This window comes from Balaenoptera acutorostrata, chromosome 3 (assembly GCF_949987535.1).
Source record: "Balaenoptera acutorostrata chromosome 3, mBalAcu1.1, whole genome shotgun sequence".
Classification (NCBI taxonomy): Eukaryota; Metazoa; Chordata; class Mammalia; order Artiodactyla; family Balaenopteridae; genus Balaenoptera; species Balaenoptera acutorostrata.
The window spans coordinates 29,780,592-29,804,106 of record NC_080066.1 but is presented as its reverse complement, the minus strand read 5'-3'; the positions used below and the strand labels follow the sequence as shown (position 1 = coordinate 29,804,106).

Here is a 23,515-nt window from a genome sequence, read left to right as displayed (position 1 = left end):
GTCCAACCAAAAATTACAGTGAGTGTAAAGAAACCTATCCTGCACAGATGTTAACATTAACTGACAAAGACATTGTAATGGTTATCCTACCTGTACCCCACATGCTCCAAAGGTTAGGTAGAAACATGAAAAATATAAAAAAAGACCCAAATAGAATTTGTACAGATGAAAACTACAATGTCTGATATCAAAAATATAGTTTGTGAAATTAACAACTGATCAGATAGAAGACTAGTGAACTTGAAGATATAAGAGAAACTTTCCAAAATGAAACAGAGAAATAAGATTTTTTTAAAAAAGGACAGAGGATCACTTCGAGGGACTTAATATAGGTATAACCAGAGATCATGTAGGAGAAGAAATGGCAAAGTGGGGGAGGAGCATTTGAAGAAATTACAGCCAAGATATTCCAAGTTTGATGAAAACATTTACAAATCACAGATCAAGAAGCTAAACAAACCCCAACCACAAGAAACAAGAAGATTACCTTTAAGATACATCATAATCAAAATACTCAAAACCACTATAATGAGGAAAATCTTAAAAGCAGCAAGATTTTAAACAGTGGAACAAAGTTAAGGATGATAGCGTTATCAGAAATAATGCAGGTAAAAAGAGAGCACCACAGCATCTTTAAGGCCAAGAGAGGGAGATCAGGATTTACACACAGGAATAAAGAATACCAGAAATGCTAACTGCATGGATAAGTATGGAAGCTTGCTTTCTTATAAAATACCATTTTCCAGTACAAGGAACCAAGGTTCCTTGGAGAAATGGCTGATTCTAGGACCAGAGCAGGGAGAATGAGAACAAAACAACAACAACAACAACAACAACAAACCCTTCACTGATGGGGTAGGTCAGATGGAGGAGCCAACTAGAAGAGCTTCCAATGGCCAAAGGTAGAGCATCTGAGCAATCAAATAAAACAGTGATGATTTTTACACATGGATACAATAAACACCCATGAGTCCACACTGATACAAGTCAATGGCTGAACAAATAAATAAATGAGGGAGAAGAGACAAATCCCTATGCATAAAAGTTCCAAGTTATTTACGTAGATTCTCTGCCCTCATGAAGGGGTCATTCCTTAAGTGTAGGCTGGGTACAGTCAGTGACTTCCTTCCAAAGAGCACCACATGGAAAGAGGGAGGAAAAAAAGAGTAACTTCACAGTTGAGAAAGCTAATAATAAACCTACTTCAGCCAACTGGTCAAGGTCAACATCAACCGTAATAAATCATGCTGATAGTATGTACCCTTAAAATGATGGGATGAAAACTGCTTTTGACCTCTGTGGTATTCCTTCCCTCAAACCCATCACGATGAGAAAAACATCAAATGAATTCCAGTACCATACAAAATAACTGACCAGTACTGCTCAAAACTATCAAGGTTATCAAAAACAAGTAAAGTCTGAGAAACTGTTACACCCTAGAGGAGCCTAAGAACACATATCAACTAAATGTAACATGGTGTCCTGGGACAGAAAAAGGACATTAGGTAAAACGTACCAACACTGGTTCAGTAATTGTGGCAAATATATCATATAAATGTAAAATGTTAACAGGAGAAAATGAATGCTGCGTCTATGGGAACTCTCTGTACTCAATCTTCTCAATTTTTCTGTAAGTCTAAAGCTATTCTAAAACAAATAGCAAGGTGAGAGACTCAAACCTAACCATGTCAATTACCACAGTAAACGTTAATGTTCTAAACATTTAAATTAAAGGCAGAGACCATAGGATCTGACTTATGATCCAAATACTGGTTCTTTGAGATGAATAAAATTGACAAATCTCTACCCAGATTGACTAGGGGGTGGAGGGGAGAAAAGACATAAATTACCAATAACAGGAATGAGTGATGTGACATGACTACAGATTCTACAGATATTAAAAGTATAAACAGAATATTATGAGCAATTCTATGCAATAACTGAAAATTTAGATGAAATGGACAAAGTACATAAGTAAAGACATAAGTAACCAAAGCTTTCTCAAGAAGAAATATACCTGAGTAGCCCTATATAAAAAAACAAACCGTAGCTGACAACTTTCCCACAATCAATACTCTAGGCTCAGATGGCTTCATTCTTCATTTAAGGAAGAAATAAACTCTTCCCAAAAATTTAATAGGAGGGAAAACATCAAAAATAAAACTATAGAGCAATATTCCTCATGAACACAAGTGTACAAATTCTAAGCAAAATTATAGCCAGTCTAATCCAACAATGTATCAGAAGTGTATTACATCCTGACCCAGTGAGGCTTACCCCAGGAATTTAAGGTTGGTTAAACATTAAAAAAAAAAATCAATGTAATTCATCTTAACACACTAAAAAAGAAAAAAATATTTGATCATTTTGATCATTGCCATAGATGAAGAAAAAGTATCACAAATTCCTCTTTACAACTCTAACCAAATCATAACAGAAGGGTACCTGTCAACTGATAAAGGTCATATATGCAGAACTACAACTAACATTATACTTAATGGTGAAAGACAATGTTTTCCTCCCTAAGATCAGTCAGATGTTTGCTCTCACCACATCTGTTCACCTTTGTAAGGAAGGATCTAATTAGTGCAACCAGGCAAGATAAAGGAATAAGAGGCACCAAATTGGATAGGAAATAAAACTGAATTTATTCACAGATAACATGATAGCCAATATAGAACATCCAACAGAATCTACAAAATAGTTTCTAAAACTAATAAGTGAGCTTAACAAGTTTTCAGTATGATATCAATTTATAAAAATTAATTATATTTCTATCTACTGGTAACAAATAGTTGCAGATTGAATTTTTAAAAACCACTTACAATAGCACCAAAAAATATGAGATACTTAAGGATAAATTGGACAAAAGATGTGAAAAGCCAGTAGGTTGAAACTGAAAAATACAGTCAAGAGAGATTAAAGAAGATCTGAACAAGTGGAGACATACACCATGTCATGAACAGCCAGCCAAGATGTCAATCTTCTCCAGCTGATCTACAGTCAATGAAATCCCAATAAAAATCTCAGCATTCTATAGAAATTGACCGGCTCATTCTAATTTGCATGGAAATGGAAAGGACCTAGAATAGCCAAAATAATTCTGAAAAAGAACAAAACTGGAAGGCTAATACTACCTGTTTTTAAGAATTATTTACAGTAAGCAAAACAGCGTGGTTTTGTTGTCCCAAGAGATGGATGGAGAAGAGACAGTCCAGAGACAAACCGACATACTCAGGGACAAATGATTCTGACAGAGGCACAAAGGCAGTGCAGTGGGGAAAGGAGAGTCTTTCTGACGAATGGTACTGGAACAGTTTCTGACGAATGGTACTGGAACAGTTGCATATCTACATGTGAGAAAAAAACAAAAAAGAACTTTGCTTCACACCTCACACCACATACAAAAATTAACTTAAAATGGGCCACAGACCTAAAAAATGTAAAATTTATGGGCTTCCCTGGTGGCGCAGTGGTTGGGAGTCTGCCTGCCAATGCAGGGAACACGGGTTCGAGCCCTGGTCTGGGAGGATCCCACATGCCGCGGAGCAAATGGGCCCGTGAGCCACAATTGCTGAGCCTGCACGTCTGGAGCCTGTGCTCCGCAACAAGAGAGGCTGCGATGGTGAGAGGCCCGCGCACCGTGATGAAGGGTGGCCCCCGCTTGCCGCGACTGGAGAGGGCCCTCGCGCAGAGACAAGGATCCAGCACAGCCATAAATAAATAAATAAAGCACACCTAGTATAGTGTAATTTAAAAAAAAAAAATGTAAAATTTAAAATCATACAACTTATAGTAGAAAAGCTTTGCAACCTTAAATTAAATAAGGATTTCGCAGGAAAAACACCAAAAGCAAGATCCATAATTGGACGATATAGAAGATTTTAAACTTTTGCTTTTCAAAAGATACTGTTAGGAGAACAAAAAGACAAGCCACAGACTGGAAGGATGTATTTGCAAGTTACATATCTGGTAAAGACTTGTGTCCAAAGAACTCTCAACTCTATAATAAATCAACCCAGTAAGAAAATGGGCAAAAGACTTGAACAGACTCTTCACCAAAGAAAACATACACACATGAAAAGATGTTTTGCACCGTTAGTCATTAGGAAAATACAAAGTAAAACCACAATAAGATTCCACTGCCTACCTTTTAGAATGGCTAACATTAAAAAGACTGACCGTATCAAGTGTTGGTGAGGACGTGGAGCTGCTGGAGCTCTGATCCACTGCAGGCGGGAGTGCAAAGGGTACAGCTACAGAACACAGCTCTACCATTTCTTAAGAAGATAAACCTATGCCTAACAGATGATGCATCTACTCCATTCCTATGTATTTACCCAAGAGAAATGAAAACATATGTACATACAAACCCCTGTTTATAAATGTCCATAGCAGCCTTATTTGTAAGAGCCTCAAACTGGAAACAATCCAAATATTCATCAGCAGGTGAATAGAAAAACAGACTGTGGTATATGATGGAATGGAATACCATTTGGCAATAAAAAGGAAAGGCCCATAAATGTTACTACATGAATGAATCTCAAAATTAGTAAGTAAAAAAAGCCTGAGGAAAAGAGCACATACTATAAAACTCCATTTACATAAAATTCTAGAAAACCCCAAACTAATCTACAGTGACAGGAAGCAGATGAGCGGTTGGCAGGGGCAGGGAGCGGGCAGGAGGAAGGGCACAGGTAGCTTCGTTATCTTGACTGGGTCATGGTTTTTCATGTGTACACACACCTCATCAAATTAGGTAGAGAAATCAGTGAGGAAGGGAAGAATCAGCAAGTCAATTCTAGAATGCACTGAATACTGTGCTTTAAACTAAGGAAAATAAAACTTATAGAAAGGCTAGGATATTCCAAACATGTGATGTTTATGGTACATCAATTATGCTTCATTAATGCTCTATACACCAAGGTTGGTAGGTGTGAAACAGCCGTCCAGAAGCTGGGCTGCACAGGGCCACGCAGCCCCACTAGTCCGAGACCGTGAACGGAAAATGAGACCATTCCACACTGCTATAATTTTTTCTTCAGCCACATCTGTCTATCTGCTCAGGAACAGACACAGAGTAGGTAGAGAATTATCTTTAAACAAGTTGGAGGCATTTGCTAAGCAACTGTGAAGAAGTTAGATGCAAGGAAGTAACTGAAATGATGGTCTGTGTAATTCAGGCAGAGTGAGGAGGGAAGCAAGGGTCCAGGCGGGCATGTGACCACAAAGGTCAGTGAGTGCCAACCGAAGCAGCAACCGTGCAGATGAGATCTTCGTGAGGCCCCTTCAAGGGGAAAACAAACAAATATTTAATGCCAAACACTTACACACTTACCTCTTGTACATAACACCACAGCTGGTGGTGAGAAAGGGAGGGCAGGCTTTCTCAGTCATGTAACCTTCTCTAACCCAAGCGTGTCTCCAGACAGTCACACAGGGGCCTGAACACGCTCCACAGGCAGCTGCTCTGCTCAACTGCTGGCAGCCAATTTGGGGGAGCTATTTCTTTCCACTCAAGCTTTCCCATCCAACTGGCAATAATGAGAGTGTAGCCTACCCCTTAGGTCTGTTGGGGTTTTAAAAATTGTTTGGTCTTTTAGATCAAAGCAGAAACAAAATCAGAGGCGAGCAATTGGTGTCCCATTACCTACAGCCATTTCTATGCTGGCCCACACCCTGGACCCCAAAAGAGAACTGCTCTCTTCCTCTTTTCCTTCTTCTGAAAAGCTTTAAATATCCCTTTTACAGAAAGCCAACTCCTTTCGGGTTTGACTCTCAATTTCGACATTAACGTTCCCTCTCTGTACTTTTATCGACGTTTTGCCCTACAGTCAGTTTTCCGCTTCTCCTATTTAAATCTGATTTGCCTTTCAGGAACTATTCAGGTCTTACATTCCCTGTGAGGCCTCTGGACCAGAACCTCTCACCTCTGCATCAACAGAAGAGTCAGTTTAAAGGAGAATCAAAGGAAGCAGTGAAAGGTACACTGTTTAGGGAAAGATTTAACAAGCTGAATTTTTAAAAGCACACAAACCTCTGAACAGGGCGAGGGTGGCCATTGTCAGTACATGTGTGCACAGAGGTATCGGACTGGAAATGGCCTGGGGCTCCGAAGGCGTGTTGGGACCACCTAGTGCGCACCCCAGCTCGCTCCAGCCCCTCTGGCTCTGGCCTGCTCTCCACTAGGGTGGAGGAACCACTGTGGGGTCGGGGGGTCTGCACACATTTAGAGGGAATGGAACCAGCTCAAACTCAACCCTCAAGGCTTCTGTTCCAGCACCATGGGCCCCCCAAACCACCCTCCCCAGCCATCATAGTTACCTGTTTCACCTAATTTCGTAGAGACAGAGAAAGTTAAACAAAATGAGAAGACAGAGGAATATGTTTCAAATGAAAGAAAAGGAAAAAACCCTGTAAAAACCCCTAATGAAACAGATAAATTTACCAGGTAAAAAATTCAAAGCATTAGTAATAAGAATGCTAACTGAACTAGGGGAAGGATAGATGAACACAGTGAGAATTTTAACGAGAAACTAGGAAACATAAAAAAGAACCAGTTGGAACTGAAGAATACAATAACTGAAATGCGAAAGACAGTACAGGAAATGAAAGCAGACTAGGTGACACAGAAGAACACATAAGTGATCTAGAAGATAGAATAATGGAAATCATCCAATAAGAACAGCAAAGAGAAAAATAAATTTTTTAAAATGAGGATAGTTTGGGACTTCCTTGGTGGCGTAGTGGTTAAGAATCCACCTGCCAATGCAAGGGACATGGGTTCAAGCCCTGGTCCAGGAAGATCCCACATGCTGTGCAGCAACTAAGCCTGTGCATCACAACTACTGAAGCCCACGTGCCTAGAGCCTGTGCTCTGCAACAAGAGAAGCCACCACAATGAGAAGCCCAAGCACCACCACAACGAGTAGCCCCCGCTCGCCGCAGCTAAAGAAAGCCCGCGTGCACCAACAAAGACCCAACACAGCCAAAAAAATAAATAAATGAAATGAAATGAAATGAGGATAGTTTAAGGGACCTCTGGGACAACATCAAGCATACTAACAATCACATTATAGGGGTTCCAGAAGGAGGAAAGAGAGAGAAGCGGGTAGAAAATGTATCTGATGAAATTATGGCTGGAAACTTCCCAAGGCTGAAGAAGTAAACAGATATCCAGGCACAGGAAGCACACAGGGTCCCAAACAAGATGAACCCAGGGACCCACACCACAACATATCATAATTAAAATGGTAAAGGTTACAGAGAGAATTCTAAAGACAACAAGAGAAAAACAAAGAGTCACATACAAGAGAACCCCCATAAGGCTATCAGCTGATTTTCCTGCTGAAATTCTGCAGGCCAGAAGGGAGTGACATGATATAATTAAAGTGCTGAAAGGGAAAAACCTGCAACCTAGGATACTCTATCCAGCAAGATTATCCTTCGGAATTGAAGAAGAGATTAAAGAACGTCTCAGACAAGCAAAAAACTAAAAGAATTCAATACTTAAACCTACACTAAAAGAAATGTTGAAGCGTCTTCTCGAAGTGGAAAAGAACTAAGAATCTATTGGAAAGGGAAAATCCCACTAGGAAAGGCAGACATATAGCAAGGAATGAAGATTACTTAAATAAGTCAGTATGTAGATAAGGATACAAACTGTAAAAGCAACTATAACTACAATGCACAGTTAAGGGAGAAACAAGAATATACAAAATGACATCAAAAACAAAATGTGGGGGAGAGGAGTAAAAAAAGAAGGATCTTTTAGAATGTGTTTGAACTTAAATGACTATCAGTTTAAAACAAGTAGATATAGTTATAGGTTAACATATATGAGGAACCCCATGGTAACCACAAATCAAAAACCTACAATAGATACACAAAAGCTAGAGAGAAAAGAACACAAGCATGACACTAAAGAAATAATCAAACCACAAGGGAAGAAACAAAAAAGAAGAAATGAACAACAAATTAAAAATGCAACATAAAGAAGCCCATACTCTATATGAAAATGAATTTATAAAACAGCTTTACCCGTCTCGCTATTTTCAGGCGGTGATTCATACTCTGAGTGGTCCAGACCCAAAGTGCTCATGGCTGTCTGGTCTGACTCCGGTAAATCTGACAGTGCAGCATTCTCATGACTTTTGTCACCATCACCATTGGTGTCCAATCCTGTAATTAAGAATTTCACCCCAAAAGGCAGGGTTAGAAGAATAGCCTTCTCTTAAAACAAAACAAAAGACTTATACCTGCAGTTACTTGACCTTTTTAACTTGACTGTGAGAAACCTCGTTGCTCTTAAATACTGTCACTAACCATGACACAGATCTTAAACACTTTCCCAAAGATGAACTACAAGGAAACAAAGCCGAGGCCAAGAGGAAAGATGCCCCTCGCCCCCACCCACTCACCCTCCTGGCCACGGTCGGGCGTCGCCTCCCAGGCTGCGCTCACACTGCCATCCGCTGCACTACTTGCTTCCAAGTGTAACACAGGAGTCCCCCATACTTTTGCATTAGGGTTTAGCTCTGAAACCTTGGCCGTTGGTACCTAAGAAAAAATGTGATATATTCATTTGTATCCAAATTTCAATCAAATGCAATTTTACTTACTAATTCAGAGTTAAAACACATCCACCTTAGAGAATTTATGCGAAAAAGGCTGAACCTATTTACACGTATGTTTAGGATGAAATCAAGTGCAAAAGTAATAAAAGTTGATGTACTCAGAACTCAACTCACCAGCAGATTTTAAGTTCTTACTAAGTAGAAGGCTCTCTAGAAACAGGAATGAAAGAGCCCCTGCCTTCATGGAGATATCTGATCAACTGTGTAACTGATAAATAACTGGTGATCCAATTATCATCTCTGTTCCAGATTCCCAACACAATTCACAGATTTAGAAATCTGAATATCGATGGATAAAATGTTAAAATAAAGCTTGAACACTCACAGAAGTAAAGGCTGCAGAAAATGAAAGTCTGTCGGAGAGGTGCCTGGTGCGGCCACTCTTTGTGCTCATTTCCAGTTACTCGGCCTCCTCGCTGTTCTGGACACACCGGGCCCTTCTGCTTGCCCGGCTCCATTTGACCAGAACACTCCCAGACATCCGCACGGCTGGCTCACGCCTTCACACCCCTTGCGGATTGCTGAGGTCTTCCCTGGCACACTCTACTAAACCCACAACCACCCCTGGATTTTTCCTCTCCTGCTTACAAACCTTGAGTGGCTCCCAAAATCTAAAAGAAAGTTGACGTCCTGGGGACAGCTGCCCCCCCAAACTAACTCCAGTTCTACTGCCATGATTCTTGAGCAAAACCTAGCCAAACGATCTGCCTTTTCCCAGGCACCATAAGCCTTAACACCACTGTGCAGGGGCCAGAGCTTCCAAAGGGAGGGACAAGGTTCCAGGTCCCAGAAGCCCCCAGGTAGTGCCAGGCAGGAGCTCCAAACTGGGAGCAGCCTCACTGCATGACCCCAGAGATGCCGTCTCCAAGGTCAGGGGCACCATGATGAGCCAAGAAGGAAACATGTGGGTTAACAATCCTAAAAAAGAACAAATCACCCTAGTTGGGGCGATTAAAGTTTGTAGTGAAAAACGAAATGATTTCTGAAATTGAGTGTAGAGACTGATGTGGATTAAAACTACAAAATATACCCTGTTCATACCTAGGAGGCGCGGGCAATAAACTTCATGCCCACAAAACCAGGCGCCTAAGTGAGGGCCTATCTGGAGTCCTTTTAAGTAAAATACTGGATAGGGCAAAGAATAGGGTCCCCCTTCTCCTTCAAGAATATCATTCTCAAGAAGCACTTACTCTTCAGGCTCCCTTCTTAAATGACATCTAAACTTCCAGCTCATTTCTGGTCTCTGCTTCTGCACATCCACCCATCTCTCCAACAAATACTTCTGAAATTCTCACTAAGTGCCCGGTACAGCACGAGGCGATCAGAGTATCATGGGGAACAGGCAGAAACGACAGCTGCCTTGAGCACAGCAACGCAGAAGATGCTCTGCACCTCACAGACACCACTGCCCTTCTCAGCAGTTACACCTTTTCAATCTGTTCTCTCTTTTTTAACTCACATCTTTATTTTCTTTCCTATTCTAATACTCGCGTAAATCACCTTTTCTGGTTAGACCCAGTCTTGTTCTACCACATAACACACATCAAGTTTCCCACCCACGGAACATACTCCCCTGACCTCGTGGACATGCTATACATTCTCTAAATTCCTAACACCAACCCACACTGGTCTTTTCCACTTTTAGCACCATCTGCAGTTGGCTACACTGCATCACCAACACACATTTTTTAGCTAACACACACACACACACAGAGACACACACACACATGGTCCTGGGAGCGCCCTGCCTGCAAGCAGCATCCCAGGGCCGTGTGCTCCTCCCCCTCTGCTCGCACCGCAAGGACATGTCCTGTCCTCTCTGCGGCCCAAGGGTTCCTGGACGTCCACCCTGGGCACACTTCACGGCTGACACCTGGCAGTCCTGAGCTCAGCATGGAGCTGCCTGAGAAACATGCAGAAGGAATGAATGTTTAATAACGTAATAACAGAAAATTCTACTTTCCACTATTTGACAACTTGTGCAAGGTTTTATGCCACAGCTGAATGGAACCCTATCTGTACACAATTTACTACTTCTAAAGCAGTAAATCAAGTATCAGGGACTTACCAGTTTTGAGCAGTTAACCAGTATTCAAGAGGTACTCTGAGGTGTGACACGGGATGCAAGAACAGAGACATGATTAAGGGGGAACGACATGACAGCTAGCACGAGGGCCTGCTGGGTGACAGGCGCACACCACGCACGTACCTGCGTTTAATCCTAACACCCTAGGAGGCAGTGGTCATCACACCCCATTTCACAAGGAAGAAAACCAAGGCAGAGAAAGGTTAAGTAACTCACCAACAAAAATTATGGTAATTAGAAAACTGTGTTCTAATATCAGGAAAAACAAAACATTTATCAAGAGTTCATTAACTTCATGTAACTCACATGAGAAACAACTTGTACTAAAAATATCTCTTTAAAAATGTAGCTACTCTCTTGCAGTCTTAGGGACCTCCAACTGATTATCAACAACTCAAGTTTCATCTGCACAGCTTTCTAAGTCTTATTTTTCCACTGAAAAATCACGGCTAAGCAATGGTTATTAGAACCAGCAGTGAGCTGACCTTAATGGCCACATGCTGAAGCCATTCTATACAAATGACCAATGTTACTCTTTGAAGAGTACAGTATCCCCAAATTCTTGACACTCCAAAGAAACTTTCTAACCCTCTAAATGCTACGCTCCATTAACAAAAATAAATAACCTACCAACTCATAAACTTACATTTTCTGGCCAGGAAACAGAATGGTCCCACTGACAAGTTACTGAGTAGGAACTAGAGTAACTAACACCAGAGGAAGGGAAAGGCACATGGAGAACATAAAATAGGTGAGATAATGGAGGAAAAGAAGCACTCATTTTCTATTTTAAGTTAGCATGGACTATTCCTGGATTTGCCACTAAGTTTAGTAAGGCTTTACAGTCATGACATCTGTTAACTCTGGCTTTTTATTTGTAAAATGGAATAACAGTGGCTACTTAATTTAAGACTAGTTTAAAAAGATGTCTGTACAAGCACTTTGAGAACTGGAGTTCTGAAAAAAGAGCACTCTCATTAAATGTAGTCTGTCAAATCAGAATACTGTTGGGCACATCTCACAATTGAAAAGCTAATTCAGAACAGTGCACACGTACCTCACCCACGTGTGAAAGAGCAGGACCCATGTGCACTCTACTTGAGGTACAGGCGCGGACTCCCACAGCCAGGTGTCAACCACATCCACTGATGGAAATGATTAGGTAGTGTTTTGCCTCCATAACTACTTAAGGAACAAAACTGATTAACTTGAATGTAACTGTTTCTGGTAAAACTCCCAAATGTGGGCATGGAAAGGAAAGAAAGGAGGTTAATGGATAAATTACAGGATTTAATTTCTACTTGTTTATTTCCATATAATAGGCGTAACACTGGAGCCACATCTATCTCCTTACTATTACCATTTTTCTTGCCTAATGCAACAAAAATCACTAAAAATAAACTACTGATTGAATGAATGAGATTTTGCTATTACAAGTATGCAGGTCCAAAGGACAGCTTTAAGAGCAAGACTAACTTCCTGTTTGTTGAATGTTTCATTTATTACAGAAATTCTAGGAAGATGCTCAAACTAGCTGCCCGTTGCAGGATCATTTGCGAAGGTTCTTCCAAACCAGTAGGACCTGAGCACTGAGGTCCAAAAAGCTCTACGGTGCTTCTGACTAAAAGAAGACAGAACCAAGATTTTGGAGCCAGTTAAAAGCATCAAGTTCTACCTCCCTTAGATGGTTACCATACAAAAACAGTGGAAAGCACAGATTTTAATGCCGCTATATTCTGCAACTGTAAACTTCTTAGAAGTGACTTGAAACACCCAATGGGCCAAAAGTTTGTTCCGCTCCAACAAGGGGCCGGTGGTGAGGACAGGATGGATGAAGACTGAGGGGAGCAGCCTCTGGGGACACATGCATCTGATGACCAGCATGCAGGGGTTAGTGCTAACGAGAGTTGACACGTAGATTCTGGCTTAAATATATTAACCAGTGAACCAAATTCATGTTCTTCAGTTTGGAAATGGTTAAATTGATGTTATACTAACTTATAGCTTTACAATAACATTCAAACGACTGCCAATTGTTTAGAATAAATCTTTGTTAATCTGAGTTAAAAGCAATCAAAATGAAATATTAGCACATCACTGCACAATAATAAGAACTGGTACAGCATACTTACTAACTGTCCACCTCTCTCTTGCCATCCCCAAATAACACCATCTTCTGCCACTGGTAGCTGATAAGGGGGCTTTTCCATCCAAAACAAAGAGATCTCTAGGTCCTGTGGCTTACTGTGCAGGTCCTCACTAAATATCTGCTCTTCTAATGTGTCTTTCGCAGCTGTATTAGTCCACGGGCAGCCCACTTGATATCCACAACCATCTGCCAGCCCTTCAGAAAACATCTGTCTTGCCAACTCTGCCATCGGGTAACAGGAAAGTTCATTCAAAAACTGGGAGTACAGTTCCTCTGGGAAGCTCTGCAAATCCCCCTTTGAGGGCTTTTCAGATATGAGTGGTAGAACAGTGTCCTTGCAACCTGGTACTGCTACTTCCTTGCTGTCACCTGGGATGACGGGAATCACCTGCGGACCATCGAGAGGAGCAGCTGAGTATCCGCCCACTTCGGCAGGGTCAACACCAGCCAAGCAGGAGCACCCCGCACGAGCGCCCCCTAACTCCATTCTTCCAAAGATCACCTTTGAACTTCCCACCAAACCCACTTCCCCATGTAACCCAGGTCCCTGCACAGTGGGCCTGGCACCCCTTCGTCTGAAACGGCGTGCATGTCTACTTGTCCCGCGCAGACCCACACAGCTGATGATGCCGGGACCACTGCCGCCTTCCTTCAGACAAAGCGTCTCCTCCTCTTCTCCACCAAGCAGCTCTGGTTTTCCCACCCCCAATGCACGTCCACCGGAGGCATCAGAAACTTCTTCAGCTAATTCGGAGAAAACCTGCTTCAGTCGTGGGCTCCCACCATTGTCCACAGAGTTCATCTGCACTACTTCTGACTCCCACGCACCTGGACTCGAACTCTGGTTTAAAGCTGGCACAAGGCTAAGATCTTCATATCTGTCGTCATTCACTCTACAAGTTTCATCATTTTTTTCTACTTGATGTGTAACAAAGTCAGGGTTTTTTGCTACACTAGAACTAACACAAGCCAGCACATCCTGACTGCGCACCGCCTTGCATTTTTGTGCATTTGTTTCCCAGTCAAAGGCTGTTTTAGGGTCTGACTGGACACTTCCTATGTCAATTTTACTGGTTTCTCTGTGACTGGCTCTCAGTGATTCTCGTTCAGCACTTTCTAGTCTGTGAGGGTGACTCTCTGAGCTCTTCACACACGTTTCATCCTCTGTTTCACTTTCCTCTTCAGCGCAGGTGAAAATACACGCAGAGGAAATGAAGTCACTCTTGAGCCACCTGTAGCCATAGAGAGACGCGCCGTCTCGGGGCACTTCCTGTGAGTTTCGGAACACTCCCTCCACGTCTGCTGCCTGCACTGCACACGTTACATCACCGATCTGGGCCTTGCTGGCCCTAATGTCTGCACTCAGATGTACCTGACAGGCAGCTCTCCATTCAAAAGCCCTCGAACCACAACCCTCATCTTCAAAAATGCTAATTTCATCCTCATGTTGATAAGATGAACTATTTTGAGACTGCAAAGACAATTCTGCTTTGTTTGCAAGCTGGCTGCTTCCCACTTCCAAGCTGCAGTCACCCTGGTGCTGCTCCTCAAGCATCACTGGCCCCAGGAGGAGCTCAGTGCCCAGATCACCACAACTGTTAGGGGCTGATTCTTGGAAATTTGCATGAATAGGAAGACACTCATTTCCAAAGCTCAGTGAAGTGATATATCTTTCTGAACTTAAATTGATTCTATCTAGACTTATGGAAAGGAGACTGTCTGATCTGCTAACATCTACACTGGAACAATCATTGTCTTTTAGTGGTTTTATAGAGTTATTTTCTCCTTCCTTTTCAGAGTTTAAACTCTGATCTACAGTAGCTGTTATAGCACCAGAATCACCGTTTCTTTCAACTTTTGAAGTGCCATTAATTAAATTAACATGCGAATCAGCCACCTGACCTCCCGGTCCTGAACTGCAGCGCTCTCTCCCTTCTGGGACAGTGCACACACACAGTAGCGAGTCAATGTCTGTGCTGATATTTAATGTGGGAAGTGTGCCAACATTATGTAATGCACTCCTTTCTGTGTAATCTTCTGGAAACCTGGTGGAAGTCTTTGCCTGCAGGTCACCAATGTTTACTTTACAGGGTGGGTCACCATCACTCAAAAGTTCAGAAATAGGTTCAGTTTTCTCGTTAAAAGCTTCCTTCCTTTCCCCTGGGAGTGGCCTGCCCTGTGGGGATGGCTCTGCCCGCGGTGCCTCTGACTCCCCTGGCCCTTGGGCAGCATTGTCTGGTGGCCAGGCCCCTCCGCAGAACCCCTTGGAGGTGACAGCTGGACGACTCTCTGGAGCCTCAGCTGTTCCACGCACATGAGCACACAGCTCATCTCCAACGTCCGGGCCGTTAGGGTCAATAACACAAATACTGTAAAACCCGCTCTCTCCTGAATTCCTACATCGTTTGTGGTCACCACAAATAGGATCTCCACCCTCCCTCTCCCCACGATTCAGACCTGCAGAGTTAGCAGCGCTGCCAAGCTGAACAGTTACCGCTACCTCATTCTCTACTGCAGAGCTTTCCCAGGTGGCTGGGCGACAGCAGGGAGCGTGACTGCCAAGGCCCCGGTCGGAGGGCGCCGGGGCACGTGAGCGGGGTCCCTCGCCCTCAGGGAGGCCCCCGCTCAGAGGGGCGCAGGCACCGTCACCACCCCACCCGACAGCAGTGACGTCGGGGTTCTCGTCAGCCTCATCCACGCTTTCAGACCCAGTTAAGAACCCAGACATGGGAGAGAAGACCAAGTTAAGTGGCCGCCCTGGTGTTGTACCCTGTCTGTGCACCGGCCTCACAAAAACCCCGGCCCACACACCGGCCCTGCGTCCCACGCTGTGAAGTTCCTCACCTCCAAAAGTACCGAATAATGAAGATAAAGTTTTACTTATCTTGTTCTCCGGTTCCTTCTCCTCCACAGATTTTTCTAACAGGCCAGTTTTTTCACTGTCATTGTCACTACTTAATTCTTTACTGAAGCAACAACCCATGTTCGAAAGTTCAAAAGCTCACATAACAATGCTTGTCGCTTTCTGAGCCTCCGCAAGTGCATCTCCCACTAACTTTCTATAGTTTCTGATGAGACGCCGACACCCAGATCCCAAAAATAACCCTCGCACAGCAGTCACATGTCCCCGCCACTCAAGTCCAAAATCCTAATCACAACAGACCCTGTCCAACAGCCATTCTATTCCACATTAAAACCCAAACAGCACACGGAATCCAAAGACTGAGAACACAACAAAAAGATTTTTGTATTATTTTTCTTATTCTCATAAACTCAATAAAAAAATAACTAAAATTATTATCCCAGACAGAAGAAGGAGTTTCAGACTTTTGCTTTTTCTACAGTGTTTCAGCATTCTCTGAATTATATTTCATGGAATGGTGGCAACCAAAGGAGTTAACGTGTATATTCCCCAAAGGGAAACAAGTGTAAAAATTTGTTTTTTAAAATTCTTAGGTACTTATAGTTGAATCTAATTTTCTGCCTTTGAGAAATAAAGTCTGTGAGTGTTTGGGAATGATTGTGCTAGGCATGAAACTGGAATGGTGCCTGTTAGAGATGCATGTTGAAATGTTTATGGCAAATGGCACGCTGTTAAATCACACCTGGCCTGAAAATAAAGAAGTAAATACATACAGACATAACACTTTTTAAAACTGTGTGTGCAGAGGGGAGGAAAAAACAAAATAAAAGCAAAATGTGAGGGTGGGAACTGTTCAAGTCAGAATGGGCACACTGAGGTTCATTTTATTACTCTACTTCTGCAAATGTCTGAAAGTTCTAGTTAAGAAAACAGAAAGAGCAAGAGAAAAAGAGAAAGAAAGAAAATCTACACCTGCCAGTCCAATACAGGAATCCCCTTGAAAGCTCCCAAACGAAGCCCTTCTTCGAGCAGTAGGATCACCGCCACCCCGCACCCTGTGGTCCAGGACCGCTGACACATACAATGGGTCCGAACCTTCTTCAACATCTGTAAGCTTTGTTCTCAGTATAAGAGATTCTTTTTCTTATTATGATTCAGATATGTTATTCTGAAAACAAAATAATTCTGTTAACTCCTCTGCGAGGAGATTTTTCTACTTTAATCTATAAGTTATGGCTGGTGTACTACTAACATTTTATAAAATGCTGATATCTTTGATGAAAAAAGTTTAGGAGTTCTACTTAAACATGAAGATAACAGGGACACTTCTAAATGTACATAAACTCAAGTACTGAAACCACAGCAGATGATGGTGATGATGATGATGATGATAATGGTAGCACTTATGTGCTACAAGAATCTAAGTATACAAATATTTTCATTTTGTCACACATTTATTTGAATTCACACTCCCAACAACCTGGGGTAGATGTATTAACCCCATTCTACCGATAAGGAGGGCTGTCTCTGTCACTATAGAGTTAAATATCCCTACAAAAAAGGATTCTTCACCCAGGATGACACAAACCCTTCACATCTGTGATATGGAGTTAAATGGAGCAGGAGTTACGGGGCAAATTCATAAGCTTATCTGCCTAGGTGTGTGTCAGTTAGCTTTTACCATGTGTGTAAGCTTTGGCAAATTATTAGGTCTCTTTTTCTCAGTCTTCTCACTTGTAAAATGAGGCCAATACCAATACCTACTTTAAAGAGTCATTGTGATGCTATTAAGTAAAATACTTAGACTTAAACCCCAACATCACTTCAAACTCCTCATAATCTGACCCCAGCCCACCTCTATAATTGCCTCTCATTCTAAGATGCCATCCTCCTCAGCTCCTCTATTTCATCTAAAAAAAACCCAACTGGGAACTCCCTGGTGGTCCAGTGGTTAGGACTCGGTGCTTTCACTGCTGAGGGCCTGGGTTCAATCACTGGTTGGGGAACTAAGATATGTTAGTTTGGCAAGCCTCGCAGCACAGCCAAAAAATAAAATATAAATAAATAAATAAATAAATAAATAAATAAATAACCCCAACTGAATAACCCTGGCATATCCTATCTTTGCTCAAACCGTTTATCAGGTCTCCTCCCCCCAATTTCCAAATCTCACCATCCTTTATAAGGCCACCCCTCTCAATTTTGCAAAACGACTTTCTCCTATCCCCACACGCTGCCCACTCTTCATGCCTCTGGGAAAGCATCCTAATAGCAAGTCAGTGTCTGCACCATCAACTCAAAGTGGGGGAATCTACAGGCACTCTAAAAGAATTAAAAGATGCAAACACAAAATTTTAAAGATATGTCCATGTTTGCATGTAACTTTAAGAGTGCAGTGGTGCTATGTGACAACACTTATATTAACCTAATTTACTGAGAAAAGAACTGGATCTAAAACATCATAAATTCATTCAAGCCCAGTGAAGGCCAGGTGACACCAAGGTGCACCACAGAAACAGATCAACAAAAGCAGTAAGAAGTTATTCACTCGAAATTCTGCAGTTTAGGTTGTGGTAAACTCAAAGAAATTCTGAGTAACTAGTACCACAAGTACTTGGTGAAGGAGCTTTTAGTTTCAGCAAAACATCACCTGCCAGACTAAATGAATGTCATTAATCTTCATTTTATAGGTTTGAGCAATCAAGTTTTATATTTGTATAAGAATTCTTATTACATGCAATAAGAATTTATCAGTAGTTCAATGTTATTAAAAAGACAATTTAAATCAAAGACAACCTAGAAAAAGTTCTCACATAAAAGGTTATGAGAAAATGTGGGGAAGAGGAGTAAGAAAATGCATATCTTTTAGAATGTGTTTGAGCTTATATGACTACCAGTCTAAAGCAAGTAGATATAGTTATGGGTTAACATACTTGAAAACCAGGGTAACCACAAATCAGAAACATACAACAGATTCACAAAAACAAAAAGAAAGCAACTCGAGCATAATACAAAAGAAAACCAACAAACCACAAAAGGAAAAAGAAGAAATACAATATTAACTGGAAAACAAGATTTAAAATGGCAATAAATACATACTAATCAATAATTACTTTAAATGTCAATGGACTAAATGTTTCAATCAAAAGAAAGAGTGGCAGATCGAATAATAAAATAAGGACCTACAATATGCTGCCTACAGGAGACCACTTTAGGGCAAAAGTCACATATGCACTGGAAGTGAGGAGACAGAAAAAGACATTTCATGCAAATGGAAATGAAAAGAAAGTGGGGGTAGCAATACTCATATCAGACAAAATAGACTTTAAAACAAAAGCCATAAAGAAAGACAAAGCGGGACACTATATAATGATAAAACCATCAACAGAAGGAGTGGATATCATACTTGTTAACATATATGCACCCAATATAGAAGCACATAAATACATAAAAATACAACAGACATAAAGGGAAAATTCAATGGGAATATAATAATAGTAGACTTTAACAATCCACTGACATCAATGGATAGATATTCCAGATAGAAAATAAATAAGGCAATGAAGATTCTGAGTGACACATCAGAATAGTTAGATTTAATTGATATTTCCAGGACATAGCATCCAAAAAAACCCCAGAATACACATTCTTTTTAAGTGTGCATAGAACATTCTCTAGGGTACAAAACAAACCTCAACAAATTTAACAGTATAGAAGTTACTTCAAGCATCTTTGCTGATCACAACGGCATGAAACTAGAAATTAACCACAGAAAGAGAAACAAGAAAAAACCGATTACAGGGAGACTAAACAACATGCTACTAAGCAACCAATGGGTCAACAATGAAATCAAAGAGAAAATTAAAAAAATACCTCGAGACAAATGACAATGAAAACACAACCATACAAAATCTATGCGATGCAGAAAAAGCAGTTCTAAGAGGGAAGTTCATAGCGATACAGGTCTTCCTCAAAAAAAAAAAAAAAAACAAGAAAAATCTCAAATAAACAACCTAACCTACCACCTAAAGAATTAGAAAAAGAACAAACAGAACCTAATGCTGGCAGGAGGGAGGAAATAAAGAGAGTAAGGGAAAAAAAAAAAAAATCAATAAAACCAAGAGCTGGTTTTTTGAAAGGATAAACAAAAGCAACAAACCTCTGGCCAAGCTCACCAAGAAGAAAAGAGAAGGGATCCAAATAAACAAAATAAGAAATGAAAGAGGAGAAACAACAAGCAACACCACAGATTTTTATGGTATTTTAACAAAATACCATAAGAAAATATTATGAACAGTTATACGCCAACAAAATGGACAACTCAGAAGAAATGGACAAGTTTCTAGAAACATACAGCCCACCAAAACTGAATCAAGAAGAAACATAATTTGAACAGACCAATCACTAGATGTGAAATAGAATCTGTAAAAAAAAAAAAAAAAAAAAATTCCCTGCAAACAAAAGTCCAGGACTGGATGGCTTCTCTGGGGAATTCTACCAAACATACAAAGAAGAACTTATACCTATACTTCTCAAACTCTTCCAAAAGACTGAAAAGAAAGAAACACTCCCAAAGTCATTTTATGAAGCCACCATCACCCTGATAATAAAACCAAACAACAACCATACCAAAAAAGAAAATTACAGGCCAACATCTTTGATAAATAAAGATGCAAAAATCCTCAACAAGATATTAGCAAACCAAATCCAACAGCACATAAAAAGGATTACACACCATGATCAAGTTGAATTCATTCCAAGGTCACATGGATGGTTCAACATATACAAATCAATCAATGTGATACACCACATCAACAAAAGACAAAAACCACATGATCATCTCAATAGATGCAGGAAAAGCATTTGATAAAATTCAACATCCACTTGTGATAAAAACTCTTCCCAAAGTGGGTACAGAAGGAACATATCTCAATATAACAAAAGCCACTTATGACAAACCCATAGCCAACATAACACTAAACGATGAAAAGCTGAAAGTGGGACTTCCCTGTGGCACAGTGGTTAGGAATCCACCTGCCAATGCAGGGGACATGGGTTTGAGCCCTGGGCTGGGAAGATCCCACGTGCTGCAGAGCAACTAAGCCTGTGCGCCACAACTACTGAGCCTGCGCTCTACAGAGCCCAGGAGCCACAACTACTGAGCCCATGTGCCTAGAGCCCATGCTCCACAACAAGAGAAGCCATGGCAATGAGAAGCCCGTGAATCGCAACGAAGAGTAGCCCCAGCTCACAACTAGAGAAAGCCCGCGTAGCAATGAAGACCCAACGCAGCCAAAAATAAATAATTAAAAAAAAAAAAAAAGAAAGAAAAGCTGAAAGCCTTCCCATTAAATTCTCAAACAAGCCAAGGATGCCCACTATCACCACTTCTATTCAACATAGTATTGGAAGTCCTCACCATAGCAATTAGGCAAAAAAAAATAAAAAGTATCCAAATCAGAAGGGAAGAGGTAAAATTGTCATTATATGCAGATGACATGATACTCTATATAGAAAACGCTAAAGACTCCACACAAAAACTATTAGAAGTGATCAATGAATTTAGCAAGGTAGCAGAATACAAGATTAATATACAGAAATCTGTTGCATTACTTTACACTAACAATGAAATATCAGAAACAGAAAGTAAAAAAGTAATCCCGTTTAAAACTGCATCCAAAAAAAAAAAGAAAAAGAAAAAAACCTAGGAATAAACCTAAACAAGGAGGTGAAAGATTTATACACTGAGAACTATAAAACACTGATAAAGGAAATAAAATATGATTCGAGGAAAAGGAAAGATATGCCATGCTCTTGGATTGGAAGAATTAATATAGTTAAAATGGCCATACTAACCAAAGCAATCTACAGATTTAATGTGATCCCTATTGAATTACCCATGACATTTTTCACAGAACTAGAACAAATAATCCTAAAATCTATGGGGAACCATGAATAACCCAGAATTGCCAAAGCAATCTGAGGAAAAAGTACAAAGCTGTAGGCATAACCCTTCCAGACTTCACACAATACTACAAAGCTACAGTAATCAAAACAGCATACTATTGGCACAAAAACAGACGTACAGATCAATGTAACAGAATAGAGAGCCCAGAAATAAACCCACACCTATGGACAATTAATCTTCAACAAAGGAGGCAAGAATATACAATGGAGAAAAGACAGTCTCTTCAACAAGTAGTGTTGGGAAAGCTGGACAGCCACACCTAAATTAATGAAGGTAGAACACTCCCTCACACCATACACACAAAAAAACTCAAATCGGCTTAAAGACTTAAATGTAAAACATGACAACATAAAACTCCCAGAAGAGAACAGAAGCAAAATATTCTCTGACATCAATCATAACAGTTTTCTTAGGTTGGTCTTCCAAGGCAAAAGAAATAAAAGCAGGGGGCTTCCCTGGTGGCACAGTGGTTAAGAATCCGCCTGCCAATGCAGGGCACACGAGTTCGAGCCCTGGTCCGGGAAGATCCCACATGCCACGGAGCAACTAAGCCTGTGCGCCCCAACTACTGAGCCTGTGCTCTAGAGCCTGCGAGCCACAACTACTGAGCCTGCGTGCTACAACTACTGAAGCCTGCGTGCCTAGAGCCCGTGCTCTGCAACAAGAGCAGCCCCCGCAATGAGGAAGCCCGCGCACTGCAACAAAGAGTATCCCCCGCTCGCCGCAACTAGAGAAAGCCCGCATGCAGCAACGAAGACCCAACGCAGCCAAAAATAAAATAAATAAATAAATTTTAAAAATTAAAAAAAAAAAAGAAATAAAAGCAAAAACAAACAAATGGGACCTAATCAAACTTAAAAGTTTTTGCACAGCAAAGGAAACCATAAACAAAACAAAAACACAACCTACAGACTGGGAGAAAACATTTGCAAATGATGCAACTGACAAGGGCTTAATTTCCAAAATACAGAAACAGCTCCTACACCTCAGCAACAAAAAAACAAACAGCCCAATCAAAAAATGGGCAGAAGATCTAAATAGACATTTCTCCAAAGAAGACATACATATGGCCAACAGGTACATACAAAACTACAATGAGGTATCACCTCACACCAGTCAAAATGGCCATCATCAAAAAGCCTACGAATAATAAATGCTGGAGAGGGTGTGGAGAAAAGGGAATGCTCCTACATTGTTGGTGGGAATGTAAATTGGTGCAACCACTGTGGAAAACAGTATGGAGGTTTCTCAAAAAACTAAAAATAGAGTTACCATATGATCCAGTAATCTCACTCCTGGGCATATAACTGGAAAAGATAAAAGCTCTAATTCGAAAAGACACACACACCCCAAGCGGCACTATTTACAATAGCCAAGATATGGAATCAACCTAAATATCTACCGACAGATGAACAGATAAGAAGATGTGGTACATATATATATATATATATATATATATATATATAATATATATATATATATAAAATGGACTACTACTCAGCCATAAAAAAGAATGGAATAATGCCATTTGCAGCAACATGGATGGACCTAGAGATTACCATACTAAGTGAAGAAGTCAGAGAGAGACAAATATATCATTTATATGTGGGATCCAAAATATGATACAAATGAACTTATTTTACAAAACAGAAATAGACTCACAGGCATAGAAAACAAACTTATGGTTACCAAAGGGGAAAGGTGGGGATGGATAAATTGGGAGTATGGGATTAACAGATGCATACAGATGGATTACTAGTATTCTAGTAATATCTCGTAATAAACTATAATGGAAAAGGATAGAAAAAAGAAT

General features: G+C 40.8%; 1 protein-coding gene across 5 annotated transcripts in view; it reads right to left on the bottom strand.

Annotated features, from left to right (window-relative positions):
* Positions 1-23,515, bottom strand: part of LARP4B (La ribonucleoprotein 4B) — an 85,472-nt gene that overhangs the window by 27,053 nt on the left and 34,904 nt on the right. For 3 of the 5 annotated variants that reach the window (XR_009007495.1, XM_057542858.1, XM_057542859.1), the window contains exons 4-6: positions 12,855-13,259; positions 8,421-8,559; positions 8,041-8,181 (exon numbers count right to left, since the gene is read on the bottom strand). Coding sequence is in view for 4 of the 5 variants with exons in the window: in XM_057542858.1 (XP_057398841.1) it covers positions 8,041-8,181; positions 8,421-8,559; positions 12,855-13,259 (685 nt within the window). In the remaining variant the exon portion in view is untranslated. The remainder of the gene's footprint in view (positions 1-8,040; positions 8,182-8,420; positions 8,560-12,854; positions 13,260-23,515) is intronic. The other 2 variants (XM_057542860.1, XM_057542861.1) reach the window with 1 other exon arrangement.